General features: G+C 35.3%; 1 protein-coding gene across 4 annotated transcripts in view; it reads left to right on the forward strand.

Annotated features, from left to right (window-relative positions):
- The window catches only part of LOC105497240 (RAD54 homolog B), a 114,734-nt gene that overhangs the window by 68,081 nt on the left and 32,573 nt on the right, over positions 1-14,080 (forward strand). For all 4 annotated transcript variants that reach the window (XR_011606873.1, XR_011606874.1, XR_011606875.1 and 1 more), the window contains exons 6-10: positions 163-325; positions 3,979-4,204; positions 4,823-5,030; positions 10,829-10,968; positions 12,811-13,101. Coding sequence is in view for 1 of the 4 variants with exons in the window: in XM_011768213.2 (XP_011766515.2) it covers positions 163-325; positions 3,979-4,204; positions 4,823-5,030; positions 10,829-10,968; positions 12,811-13,101 (1,028 nt within the window). In the remaining 3 variants the exon portion in view is untranslated. The remainder of the gene's footprint in view (positions 1-162; positions 326-3,978; positions 4,205-4,822; positions 5,031-10,828; positions 10,969-12,810; positions 13,102-14,080) is intronic.

Here is a 14,080-nt window from a genome sequence, read left to right on the forward strand (position 1 = left end):
TTAAATTTTGTGCCCTTGGGTAACATTACTGTGACTAAATTTTGGACTTGTTTTTGGCCACAAATGGTGGCAAACAGTTCTATCTTAGGGTAATGAAAACAAGATAATGTTGGTTGCTGAAAAAGTGAAATTACAATACTTGTACTTTTACCATTTTTAAAGATTCCCTCGTTATGCCACGACCAGATAAGAATCACCAGTGGGTATTCAATAAGAACTGTTTCCCTCTTGTGGATGTAGTGATTGATCCTTACCTTGTATATCATCTTCGACCACATCAGAAAGAAGGAATCATATTCCTTTATGAATGTGTAATGGGAATGAGGTAGGAAAATAAATCATTTGTTTAATCTAATCTTAATTTTGATTTAACCTGTAACACAATAATGGTTTTCTAAGAAGATCCTGATAAAACGAGTCCTGAGGGTATACTATGAATTTCAATTGGTAGGAAAGGTGAATAGTGCTTAATGTGTGCATTTATTTCAAAAGTAGTTATTGATAGATGCCATGTGCCAAACATACTGCTAGGAGGTGGGCATACAGGAATCAGGACCACGGTCCTTACTTTTAAGGGACTTTTAAAGTATTTGAGTAAACAGATAAATGCAATTGGCCTTAATGTGGTATAATAAAAGCTCATTACTGTTATGGTAAAGGGTCATGAGAACAAGTGAAAGAGGCTTTTAATTCTGGTTCTGAGAATTTTTTTTTTTTTTTTTTTTTTTTTTTTTTTTGGGGAGATGGAGTCTTGCCGTATTGCCCAGACTGGAGTGCAGTGGCATAATCTTGGCTCACTGCAACCTCCATCTCTCAAGTTCAAGTGATTCTTGCATCTCAGCCTCCTGAGTAGCTAGGATTACAAGTGTGCTTCACCATGCCTGGCTAATGTTTTTATTTTTAGTAGAGATGGGGTTTCACCATGTTGGCCAGGCTGGTCTTGAACTCCTGATCTCAAGTGATCCACCCACCTCAGCCTCCCAAAGTGCTGGGATTACAAGCATGAGCCACTGCACCTGGCTTGGTTATGATAATTTTGGAAAAAGATTTTCTTCTATCTCTACATCTGAAAATAGAAGAAAGTTTCTTCTTCCTTTTTGCATTTTCTGATTAAAGAATAGTAGTATCATCTTTTAAAGATATTCTAGAGGACACAAAAAAAACAGGAGAAAAAAGAATCAAAGGCCCCTGCTAACATTTCTTCCAGTCTTTTTTGTTTGTTTTGGTTTTGTTTTGCCTTGTTTTTAAATGCCAAGACCCTTGATTTTAAAATTTGTCATTTAAAGGCAGTTGGAAATGAAATTCTCCCCAATTCTAAGAACTCTTTGCCTGATGACAAGTTAAGGGAATACTGTCTTCCAGAAACTATTAACTAGACTCACATTTTCTCCCAAATCTGCTTTTTCTTTCGAAGGTCTTATCCCAATTGGTCTCAGAATCATCTTTGATTTCTTTTCTCTCACATTCTGAATCTAGTCAAACCTGAACTTTTAATTATTTTAACCTACTAAATATTGTTTCCTAATCTTTTCTGTCTTCCACTGCAGCATCTCTAGTAACTGATGTCATAAAAATATCATATTTTATCTAGACTATTGCAATGGCTTCTAACTTATATATTTGCTTCTGATGCTTCTCAGATGTATTCTACTTAAAGCCACCATCTTCAGTTTTCTCTGAAAAACAGTTTTGAACATGGCATTCCCTTATTTAAAATCATTCAGAGACTCTCAGAAGTTAGAACAGGGTTTCCCAAACTGTGATCCCTACTCCACTGGCAGTATATGGGACTATTTTGGGGTGGCAAGTGGACAAGCCTTTTAAAAAAATTTGAATAGTAGCATATTTAGTTAATTATTAGAAAAATAGTCTGGGCATGGTGACTCACACCTGTAATCCCAGCACTTTCAGAGGCCAAGGCAGGTGGATCACTTGAGGTCAGGAGTTCAAGACTAGCCTGGCCAACATGGTGAAATCCCTTCTCTACTAAAAATACAAAAATTAGCTGGGCGTGGTGGTGGACACCTATATCCCAGCTACTCAGGATGCTGAGACAGGAGAACCACTTGAATTCAGGGGGCGGAGTTTGCAGTGAGCCAAGATCACGCCACTGCACTCCAGCCTGGGTAACAGAACAAGACTCTGTCTCGAGAAAAAAAAAAAAAAAGAAAGAAAAATAGCATATTAAACTTTTGGTTTCACAGATAAATTATGCTTAGAATGAGTTTTCTTTTCAAATTTAAGTTAAAAATGAGTTGATTTGAAGAAAAATAATAACATATAGTATCACAGATATGGCAACAAATCATGATAGTAGTCATGAAATCCTAGTGTTTGGGAGATGCTGATCTATAAGATACAGTCTAAACTCTCAAGGATAAGTATACTCATCTTTTGTCTTCTACCTACCATGGTAGCTTCATATTTTTCAGTTCAAGCTCCAACTATATTCAACTGCCTCATTAGTGTAGCAATTATTTACCCTTTACAATTTTGCTCAAGATACATCTTCTCCATAAAGGCTTCCTATTTGCTCCCTTCTCTTTACCATGAAAAGATGAATCTGTATTTTCTCTTTGCTATTCACTGTATCTCATTTGGCTGACATTTGGTCCTTTGTTACCAAATTATTGATCTAAAACAGCTACCTAAATAGTAGCTGTAATTTATGTTGGTAATATTTTTCTCTATACCTTGAAATGGAACACAAATACAAAATTACATATTGGTTCTTAATTTCTACTAAGAAGAAATTACAATTAGCTAACAAACTACAGCTGACTCTTGAACAACTCAGGAATTCGGGGTGCTGACCCACTGTGTAGTCAAAAATCTGCATATAACTTTGGGAGAAACTTAACTAATAAACTACTGTTGACTGGAAGCCTTACTGATAACATAAACACTCATTTTACACATAATTTCATATACTATATGTATTATATACTGTATTTTTACAGTAAAGTAAGCCAGTAAAAAGAATGCATGATGGAAACCATAAGGAAGATAAAATGTATTTACTATTCATTAATAGGAAATGGATCATCACAAAGGTCTTCATCCTTATCATGTTGAGTAGACTGAGTAAGAGGAGGAAGAGGAAGGGTTGGTTTGGTTGTTTCAGGAGTGGCAGAGGTGGCGGAAGAGGTGGAGGAGATAGAAGGGAGGCAAGAGAGGTAGGCACACTCACTTATAACTTTTATTGAAAAAAACCCATATATAAGTGGACTTTCACAGTTCAAACTCTTCTTGTTCAGTGGTCAACTGTATACTTATGCATTTTTGTAATATCCTTAATTCCCTTGGACTTTCTTAACTTTAAAAATATAAAACATACACTGCTAAGGTCTTTAGGAATATAAAGTGGCATAAAAATACATGATCTTACTAATAATATCCCTAATAACATTTAATTTTAAATTATATAACATAGTAGGTCTGTAGGATAACAACTTTTACTAAATTATGTGTATTATATCAAGTGTTTAGTGTTTAATTTTTTTATGATGCAGGGAGCTATTTTTGTTGAGGACTTCATTTACTGACAGAATCATAAAATACAGCTCAGTAGGTCTTGCTGATTAAATATAATACAACAATATATTTTAAACTGTTTTGATATCTGAAACCAATAAAAATCACTCAACTCTTAGCGATGAGAAACACAGTTATAGTTAAATTATCCATATGCAGATATAAAATTGGAATTCATTTCTAGCCTCTAAATATGTACATGTAATAGTAGCAGATGATTTAGATTCAACTCTCTAATTTCAGATTTATGTTTTGGTAATTTAGTTGACAATATGTAATGGATATAATTATCAAAGATGCAAAAGATGTGTTGTAAATCAGCTAATAAAGTACTAAAAGAGTCTTCAGTGTCATTAAAAAATACCAGTTTCTGGTTCTTGATGATTTTAAGGGCATAAAATATTTTTCTATTGTGATTAAAGGAAGTAAAATTATTTCTAACAGAATGAATGGCAGATGTGGAGCTATTCTTGCTGATGAAATGGGTTTAGGGAAAACATTGCAATGTATTTCTCTCATCTGGACCCTGCAGTGTCAGGGACCCTATGGAGGCAAGCCAGTAATAAAGAAGACACTAATTGTCACACCTGGAAGCTTGGTGAATAATTGGAAGAAAGAATTTCAAAAGTGGCTAGGAAGTGAAAGGATCAAGATATTTACTGTTGATCAGGTAAGAAACTTGAAAATTTAGCCTTAGTCATTTAAAAAAAAATCTAGTTTTTCAAATCAGTAATTCAGTTTTTACTTGTTAACTCCCTAACCCTTTTGCACAAAAATGGAGTCTTAGCTTACATTTTGGTTTTGAGTTGTTATGAACTGAATGTTTGTGTCCCCCAGATTCATATGTTGAAACTCTAACTTTCAGTATAACAGTATTAGGAGGTGGGCTTGGGAGGTAATTAGGTTTAGATGAGGTGGTGAGGGTAGAGCCATGTGATGAGATTAGTGCCTCTGTAACAAGAGCAAGAGACACCAGAACTTCCTTTCTCTACCACGTGAGGATACAGTAAGAAAGCATTCTTCTGCAAGCCAGGAAGAGGGCTCTCACCAGAACCCAACCATGCTAGCACCCTGATCTTAGACTTTCCACCAGAACTGTGAGAAATAAGTGTCTGTTGTTTAATCCACCCAATCTATGGTATTTTGTTTATAGCAGCCTCAGTTGACTAAGACAGAAAGAGTTAACATATTCCAGTTCTTAATAAGTGACTGTCAGGAATAGGCTGCTTAAATTTGATTTCATATCATTTCTCTTCCTGATTTTTAAAATACTATCTTTTTTCCTCAGGACCACAAAGTTGAAGAATTCATCAAGTCTATATTTTATTCTGTTCTTATTATCAGTTATGAAATGTTACTTCGTTCCCTGGATCAAATTAAGAATATAAAATTTGATCTTCTAATCTGTGATGAGGGGCATCGTTTGAAGAACAGTGCCATTAAGACAACTGCAGCCCTCATTAGCCTTTCTTGTGAGAAAAGAATAATTCTAACTGGTCAGTATTCAGTTTGGGGAAGATATTTTGGAATTTTTGCCTAGTGAACATACAGCCTTGTACTATGATGCTTAACATTCAAATAACTGGTGGTATTGGATGGAATTTATACTAATAAACCTGTGTTAATTGACTCTTAGTAGGATTCTGAATCTTCAAATCCGTGTGTAATTTTTTGTAGCCCAGACTTGGGGGTTTTTTAGGAATAAACACAATGATATCATGATAAGGAATTTAGGAGATCAGACTGGATTGCTTGTGCTTGGTTCCCGAGTCTGACATAGCTGTAACAACTTGGAAGCAAATTATATAGTGTCTCTGTGCCTCAGTTTTTTAAAATCTCTAAAATAGGGATGATAATACCATCTAACTTAAGTTCTCATGAGGGTCAGAGGAGTTAATCCATGTAAAGTTCTTGGAAAACCACCTGACAGGTGGTGAGTGTTTAATATAAATATCAGTTATTTTTATATGTATGTGCTACATATGCATGGTTGATTGTTGGCCAAAGCTTCTGGACCCAACTGTCTGGAAAGGTGGGATGGATGGTAAATACAAGAATCCTCTTCTACCTTGTTATTTAAGGCCTAGACTAGCGCAATGTAGCTTTTCTCCCATATCTCATCTTGGTTTTATATGGCCCTTCCAATCTGCCATTGTGTCAGCAGAAGAAAGAAGAGAATTGTAGTCATTACTAATATTTAAAATTCCCCTATTTTCTACTTGGGGCTTCATTTTCCCTACCATCTTCAACCCTTTTGGAAGGAATGGTCAGGATATAATTATTCTTACTGTGTCATCATCATTTTTTCCTTCATGTGTTGTTTATGCATGTCACAGCTCTCCTCTGAAGTTAAATGAGGAGAGAGAAGGAGTGTGACCAACAACTTGTACCTCTTTCCTATATAGATAGGTGGAAATATGTCCCAAAACAACAGAGAGGAGAAAACTCCTCCTCTTCTGTTCTTACTGTGTTGGGGTGGGGAAGATTATCCACCTTTAAGAAATTCCTCTTCATTTGACTTCCAATTTGTACAGGAGGATTGTATTAACCATTATCAAAAGTGATTTTTAAAATGATCTATACTTTAAAAAAATGATTTTGGGAAATGCTAAATGACCTTTTTTTTTTTTTGAGTTTAATCACGATGATAAAGACAAAAGGACTAGGGTCAAATCTCATAGTTATACCCCCAGGATTTACTAGATGCTCAACAAATGTTTGTCAATAATAGTGAAGTGGAAACCAAAGAATAGGAAAACTGGTGTTGAATATTTACAAAATGCCATGTTTAAAGGAAAAAATGAGTCAGGGAAATAGGAACCATAATCTGAATGATTTTCATATCTTTGGCTGTTTGAGAAGCTGAGTGGATTCTTTATACTTGATTTCCAATGTGCAGTTCAGATTTCTTTACTGGCCTTCGATCTTGAGATCCTTGGAGCCAGAAAAGTAATGGAAAAAAAAATGAGTTAGCTGAATTTAGTAACACTGAGTTAGAAGAGAAAAAGACTGTTTCTTCTTACTGCTTAAGATGGGGGTCAGTATTACTTATTTAAATAATAGTTGCAGATATAAAGTAAAAATGGTTAGCACTAGAAGGGGAGGAGAAAAAGAAAGAAAAAAGAGTGAGAAATAAAATTTACTGAAAAGTACTGAAAAAATAAAAGTAGTTTCCTTCCTCACTTGAAAATCAGATAATTTTCTGTAGCAAAAATATATAATTTTATTGATATTCTCAATGATAAGCAAATACTAATTTAACTAACATTCCAAATTAAATTTAATCTGCAGTAGAAAATTGATCTAGGATTTCATTCAACAAGAATGTCTCGAAAGCGACCAGTGAGATAGTTTCATTTGAGATATTAGTATTGTCCTCTGTATCCTTTGTCAATCTTAGCTTGTTTCTGTTTTGCTGTCCATATCACTCTTGCCCCCTGAACTATGAATTTAGGTAAAAACTAGCCCTAACTAACCTTTTTAATTTAGAAATACTCATAGTTGGTTTCTATCTTCTTAGAATTGCCTGAATGAAGTCTTTGCTTTTATGCGTGGGATATTTTACCCCAAGATGATTTGTTCCTTATTATGAAAGTACATGTTTGTATAGGAGTTATGTACAGTGACATATAATTGATAGGTGCTCAATAACTAAGAATCAAATGAAAATGATTTTGATTTTGTTTCCTTGTATTATCTAGCCCAGTGCTTTGGAGTTAATGTTTACTGGAAAATGGTTAGGATTCAGTTTGATTGATAGAGGGGCATTAGTCTTCTAGCACTGCCATAGCAAAAGACCACAGACTAAACAACAGACATTTATTTTCTCGCAGTTCTGGAGACTGGAAGTCCAATATCAAGATGTTGGCTGTTTCTATTGAGGTCTCCATACTTGGCTTGCAGACAGCTTCCTTCCTCCTATGTCCTCATGTACTCTATCCTTTGTGCAAATGTATTCGTGGAGTATCTCCCTCTCTTCTTATAAGGACACCAGTCATATTGGATTAAGGCCCCACTCTTATGACCTCATTTAACCTTAATTACCTTCTTAAAGGTCCTGTCTCCAAAAACCGTCACATTGGGGGTTAGAGCTTCAACATAGGAATTTTAGGGAGACACAGTTCAGCCCACAATAGGAGCTGAATGATTATTATAAGATCTTAGATGCCCTTTCATTATATCATAGAAAAGATAAATCTGAGATTTGAAGCAAAATTCTTTTTACAGACTGAAAATTTAAAAACACACATACTGCTATCGAATGTTTAGAAACTGGAGAACAGAAATCATCCTCCAACCTCACCTCCTTAATTGTTAACACCTGACATATTTTATTATTCGTACATACACACAGAGAGCATACATGCAAATTATAAAATTCTTTATACGTACATACAAAACACATCTTTTTGCACATACACGTGCACATCAAAATATCTTTCATGTAAACATTTTTCTATAATGCATAATCTTGAGAACTATTCTTACAGTTTAACATTAGGTTGTTTTTAATTCTTTACTGTTATAAATAATGTGGTGATGAATATCTACAAGCATATACTCTTTCTGTATAGATTTGTATAAGTGGGCTTATAGGATTAAAAGAAAAATATAAATGTGTATAAAAAGCTCTCAGAACTTTCTGTGGAGGTTACAGGAGGATATAGGCGTAGGTTATTGACAGTGTTGGGTTGGGTGGTAGATTTCTTTCTTTTTTTAAAAAAAAAAAACCAACCAAAAAACAGAGAAAAAGCTTTTTTTTTTTTTTTTTTTTTTTTTTTTTTTTTTGGTAGGGATAGGGTAGAGGTAGGGAAGATAAAGAATCCTTTCATTTTCTCAGAAGTTTCTTTTCCATACTCTTGAACATAGTCTTAGTAAGTACACCAACTTGACTTGAAAAATCTTTAGTTTTTTCTATTTTTCTTCTACAGGTTTTACCTAGTCTAGAATTAGAGCACTGAAATAGCAAATGGGGATCTAAATTATCACTAGAAAGCAATGTGACAGACTCTTATAATGATGCTATACTATACTATTGGTTCTGTCTTGTAGCCATATTTCCCTTCTCATCTTTTTTGCCCCCTTCCTTATTCTTTTCTCTTCTTCTTTTCTGCCCTAAATCCTTTTTCCTGTTCCCTTCTTGTGTTCTGCTTTTCTTCTTTTGTCCAGTTTTGCTTTTGCCTCTTCCCCTCATATATCAGTTGGGATGATTTCAGATGCTGGTAACAGATGATCTGAATCAGATGTGCTTATTCCCCCGTATAACTGGAAGTCTAAAGGTAGGGCAGGCTACAGCAACCCAACATTGTCATCAAGGATTCTGGTTCTTTATATCTTCTGCTCTGCCATATTTGGTGTTGGCTTCATCCTCAGGCTGGTAGCAAGTGACTGCAGCCGTTCCAGACATCACAGCTAGATGTGATGATATCCAAAGGAGAACAGGACTGGCTCTTCTTGTTTCTCTATGTTTAAGAGTGTTTCTTTATGTTTAAAAGCCCCTCTGTGATGACTTCTCATGTCTCATTGGCCAGGACGGGTCACATGCTACTGATGAAACCTCTTGGTGCCCTTTCTAGCTCTCCTTTTCTGGGCTGTTGTATCCATTCTTTAGCTGCTGGTACTATTGATTAAACAAATGAGAGGAGCCCCTTCCCTTTCTGGAGAATTATCTTTGATTGAATGAGAGCTGTATTCTCTATAGTTTGCTATCAATGATTGACTGATTTAGGGGTAAGCAGCAAATGGCAGCTCCCTTGCCTTAGAGTAATTTCAGGACCAACGTTATGGTGCAGTTTATGCTCTAGAGCTCCCTGTAATTTAGCTGAAGCTGAGGCCATTCTTGCTTAGTTTCTTCCCCTACCATTTTCTGATTCCATTATTCCCTTTCTCCTGAGAGCTCTCCCTCTGTAAATCACATGCAAACAAATCACTGTCTTAGGCTCTGCTTCCAGTGAACCCAGTATGAGACAAGAACCCTTGTGTATGTCAGTCATTTGCAAAGGAGGGGACAGAATTACTATGATTGACTTAATCATTTGGGGTTTGATGAATATCTGAAAGCCAACCACAGTGATCCTTCTACCGTTCTTTCTCTTCTTTCCTATACTCCCCAATCTTTGTTTATCATCATCATGCATATTCTTTTAGAGGCTTAACTGAATATATACCAACATAAATGTATTTTTCCCAACTCTTTCAACGATGTGTCTAAAAATTTAAAACTGACTAGATGTGTTAAATTTTTAAAAATTAGCAATTGCTGGTCCAACCTGGGGGTACGGGACCCATTAAGCTTTAGGGAAGTGATTATTAAATTCCTTGACATTAAAAAATTTATGTCATCCATCTTAGTGAAATAAATGCATTTTTATTTACTTTTCACATTATTTATATTTTTGGACAACATTTTCTAATCTGTTATTTGAAAGCCAGCTGAAATTACATTGTTTGTGCTGATTTATATATTCTTTTGGCACTATTATAATTATTGAAACATGCTAATGTTTCTTTGAAAATTAGCCAAAAGCTATTGCATACTATATGTAATATATAGAGGGTATATTAATCCATTATAGTCTGTATTAACCCTTTGGGCAGTGAAGATCTTAATTTGATCTGATAACTTTGAAAGGTAGTAATAATAGGTGCCATTCAATGAGTGTCTCCTGAGTGTCAGGCATTTTGCTGGGTACTTCATATCCATTGTCTCTACTTTTCATTATAATTATTCTGGGAATTTATTATCTTCATACTTTTATAAATGAAAAAAACCCCTGAGTTTAAAGGACTTAGGCAGTTTGTCCAAAGTCACATAGCTATAATAACAGTAACAATTACTAAAGTTATAGAACATTTATTGTGCTCTAGGCACCATTCAAAGTATATTATATGGATTGACTACTTTGATCCTCACAACCCTAGAAAGACTATTATTATCTGCATTTTACAGATAATAAATTGGTGTAAATAACTTTCTCAGGGTCACTCAGGGAGTAAATGGTGCAGTTAGGATTTGAACCTAAGTCAGACTCCAGTGAGCCTGCACTCAATCATTATGCTATACTATTATGTAAGAATTTAGTATGCAACTAAAACTAGAGTTAAAAATTTATGTGGTGATTAATATTTTTTTAACTTGCTTTGACTGCTCTTTCTTAGTTTTAGGCCATTTGCTTGTATTTATTCCTTTTAGGGAATAAATTTCTCCAAACTTCCATTGTGGTTTTGTTATAAACCTGAGATTGTGATTGTAAAACACAAACTTGACCTTTTCCTCATTTTTGTCTCTCTTTAGGTACTCCAGTTCAGAATGATCTGCAAGAATTTTTTGCATTAATTGATTTTGTAAATCCAGGAATATTAGGCTCTTTGTCATCTTATAGGAAAATATATGAAGAACCCATCATTTTATCGAGAGAACCTTCTGCTTCTGAGGTATAATTTACTCTAATAAATAAGTTTTTAAAAAGCCATATGTCTGAGGAAATTATCCATAACTTCATATTATTTTGATTTAGAAAAATCAGTAGTGTGAACTCTTTCTTTTTCTCCACAATCCTTCATTTCCTGCATTCCTTATTTTAGAATATGACATCACTTGTCTAAAATTCATGAATAGAAACTTCACAAAGAATTATGACAATAAACATATAAAAATGTTCATCCTTACTAGTTTTGAAAAAAGTAGAACAAAATAACCAAAGTGATTTTGTAATTTTCTATTGGTGTGTGTTTGTTTATTTAGAGATGGTGTCACTCTGTGTTGCCCAGGCTGGCCTTGAACTCCTGGAGTTCAAGTGATCCTTTTGCCTCTGCCTCCCGAGTAGCTGGAACTGCAGGGGTACACCACCTCCCCAACTTGGATTTACTAGTAGTAGCAATTGTAGACAAGAGTCTCCTATTTGGAATGTAAATAGTTGGTTGGAATGTACATTGGCACAACATGGGGAAAGTTTGGCAATGTATATCAAAAGCATTAAAATTGTCTATATCTTGTGGCCTGACAATACTCCTTTTAGGAATTTATTATAAAGAAATAATGGTAGGTTTATTTAAAAACTTAGCTGGCCGGGTGTGTTGGCTCATTCCTGTAAACCCAGCACTTTGGGAGGCTGAGGTGGATCGCGAGGTCAAGAGATCGAGACCATCCTGGCCAACATGGTGAAAACCCTGTCTCTACTGAAAATACAAAAATTAGCTGGGCATGGTGGCGGGTGCCTGTAGTCCCAGCTACTCAGGAGAATCACTTGAACCTGGGCGGCAGAGGTTGCAATGAGCTGAGATCATGCCACTGTACCCTAGCCTGGCGACAAAGTGAAACTCCATCTCAAAAAACAAATAAACAAAAAACCAAAAACTAAAAACTTAGCTATAAGGTATAGGGTGACCTTATGTCTACAGAAAAAAAAAAAAAAGCCAGATGTGGTGGCATGTACCTGTGGTCCCAGCTACTGGGGAGGCTGAGGTGGGCGGATTGCTTGAGTCTGGGAGGTGGAGATTGTAGTGAGCTGAGATCACATCACTGCACCCCAGCCCTGGGTGACAGAGTGAGACTCTGTTTCAAAAAAAAAAAAAAAAAAATGAAATAAAAACTTAGCTGTAAGGATAAAATATTAGAAACCGGCTGGGCACAGTGGCTCATGCCTATAGTCCTAGCACTTTGAGAGGCCAAGGCAGGTGGATCACTTGATGTCAGGAGTTCAAGATCAGCCTGGCCAACATCATGAAACACTGTCTTTACTAAAAATATAAAAATTAGCCAGATGTGGTGGTGTGCACTGTAATCCCAGCTACTGAGGAGGCTGAGGCAGGAGGTTCCCTTGAACCCGGGAGGTGGAGGTTGCAGTGAGCCGAGATTGTGCCACTGCACTCCAGCCTGGGTGATAGAGTGGGACTCTGTCTCAAAAAAAAAAAAAAAGAAGCAAACTAAGGGAAACACAAATGGGAAACAAACATTTTTAAAGGTAGGACAATGGTTAAATTATGGTTTACATGTTGTATACAGACTATATTTCATTGAATCTAAGATTCTACCAATTATATATCATTATTTTATGTTATTTAGGAGACTGTGACTTCACTTAATTAAATGGTTATGCTAAACATATAAATAGATCATGGTTGGTTTTTCTGTCCCTATACTCATATTTTATTTCTTCTTTTAAAATTTGTTGGGAAGCAATTAGTAAATGGTTTATCATTATGAAATCTTTAATGTTCATTTTAAGTGTATTTTTGTCTATAACACTTTCATTTAAGTCTGCTATTTTTCCACAGGAAGAAAAGGAGTTAGGAGAAAGAAGAGCAACTGAACTTGCTTGCCTCACTGGACTCTTTATCCTTAGAAGAACCCAAGAAATTATAAATAAATATCTCCCACCTAAAATAGAGAATGTTATCTTTTGCCGACCAGGAGCACTACAGATTGAGCTTTATCGAAAGCTGTTAAATTCTCAGGTTGTCAGGTTCTGTCTTCAAGGGTTGTTGGAAAATAGTCCCCATCTAATATGTATAGGAGCTCTTAAAAAACTGTGCAATCACCCCTGCCTTTTGTTCAACTCTATAAAGGTAAGTGCGTAGTGTCTGAAACTATGTCAGGAATATGGTTCTATAGTATATGAATCTAAGAGGGCAGATAGGGCTAATTTCTGAGGTTGCATTTGTGGGTTTTCAAAAAGCTCTGCAGGCTATCTAGCATGGTTCTGCTGTAGGCTTGTCCAGCCTTTCACTTGTTCTTCAGAGCATGTCTACTTTCGTAGAGCTGAAGTAGGGTTTGAGGTACCACCTTCTACAGTTTGTGGCCAATCCCCTTTGGTACCTTATCTAATGCTTGGCCATGGTCTCCCTTCCTATTTTATGTTAATATAGTCTGTCAGTTTTGTTTGTTTGGTGCTAACAAATGCAAAATTTGCCATTAAAAATAATTTTTTTCCCTTATTTTGAAAGTGGTACATGATTGTTGCATAAAATTTAGAAAATTCAGAAAATCACAAAGAAAATAAAAATCATCTTAAGCTCAAACCATGGAAAAATCACATTTTGGTATTAATAATATTAGTTAACAGTTATTAAGCACTCATTATACACAGGTTGAGCATTCCTAATCTGGAAATTAGAAACTCAAAGTGCTCCAAAATTCAAAACTTTTTGAGTGCCAACATGACATCACAGGTGGGCAATTCCATACCTGATATCTTTGCTTTCTGATGTTAAGTGTGCACAGACTTTGTTTCATGTACAAAGTTATTAAAAATACTGTATAAAATTACCTTCAGAGTATGTGTATAAGGTATATATGAAATATAAATGAATTTCATGTTTAGACTTGTGTCCCATGCCCTATATATATATATATATATGCAAATATTCCAAGATCTGAAAAAATCTGAAATCTGAACCACTTCTGTTCCCACGTATTTTGGATAAAGGAGGGTCAGCCTGTACCAATCACTAAGTACTTTATTAGTGTTATTTTATTTATTATTTACAAAACTCTATGGAATAAGTAATATTATTACCATCCCCATGTTTTTGGTGGGGAAATAGA

The sequence above is a fragment of the Macaca nemestrina genome, chromosome 8, assembly GCF_043159975.1.
Source record: "Macaca nemestrina isolate mMacNem1 chromosome 8, mMacNem.hap1, whole genome shotgun sequence".
Taxonomy (NCBI): Eukaryota; Metazoa; Chordata; class Mammalia; order Primates; family Cercopithecidae; genus Macaca; species Macaca nemestrina.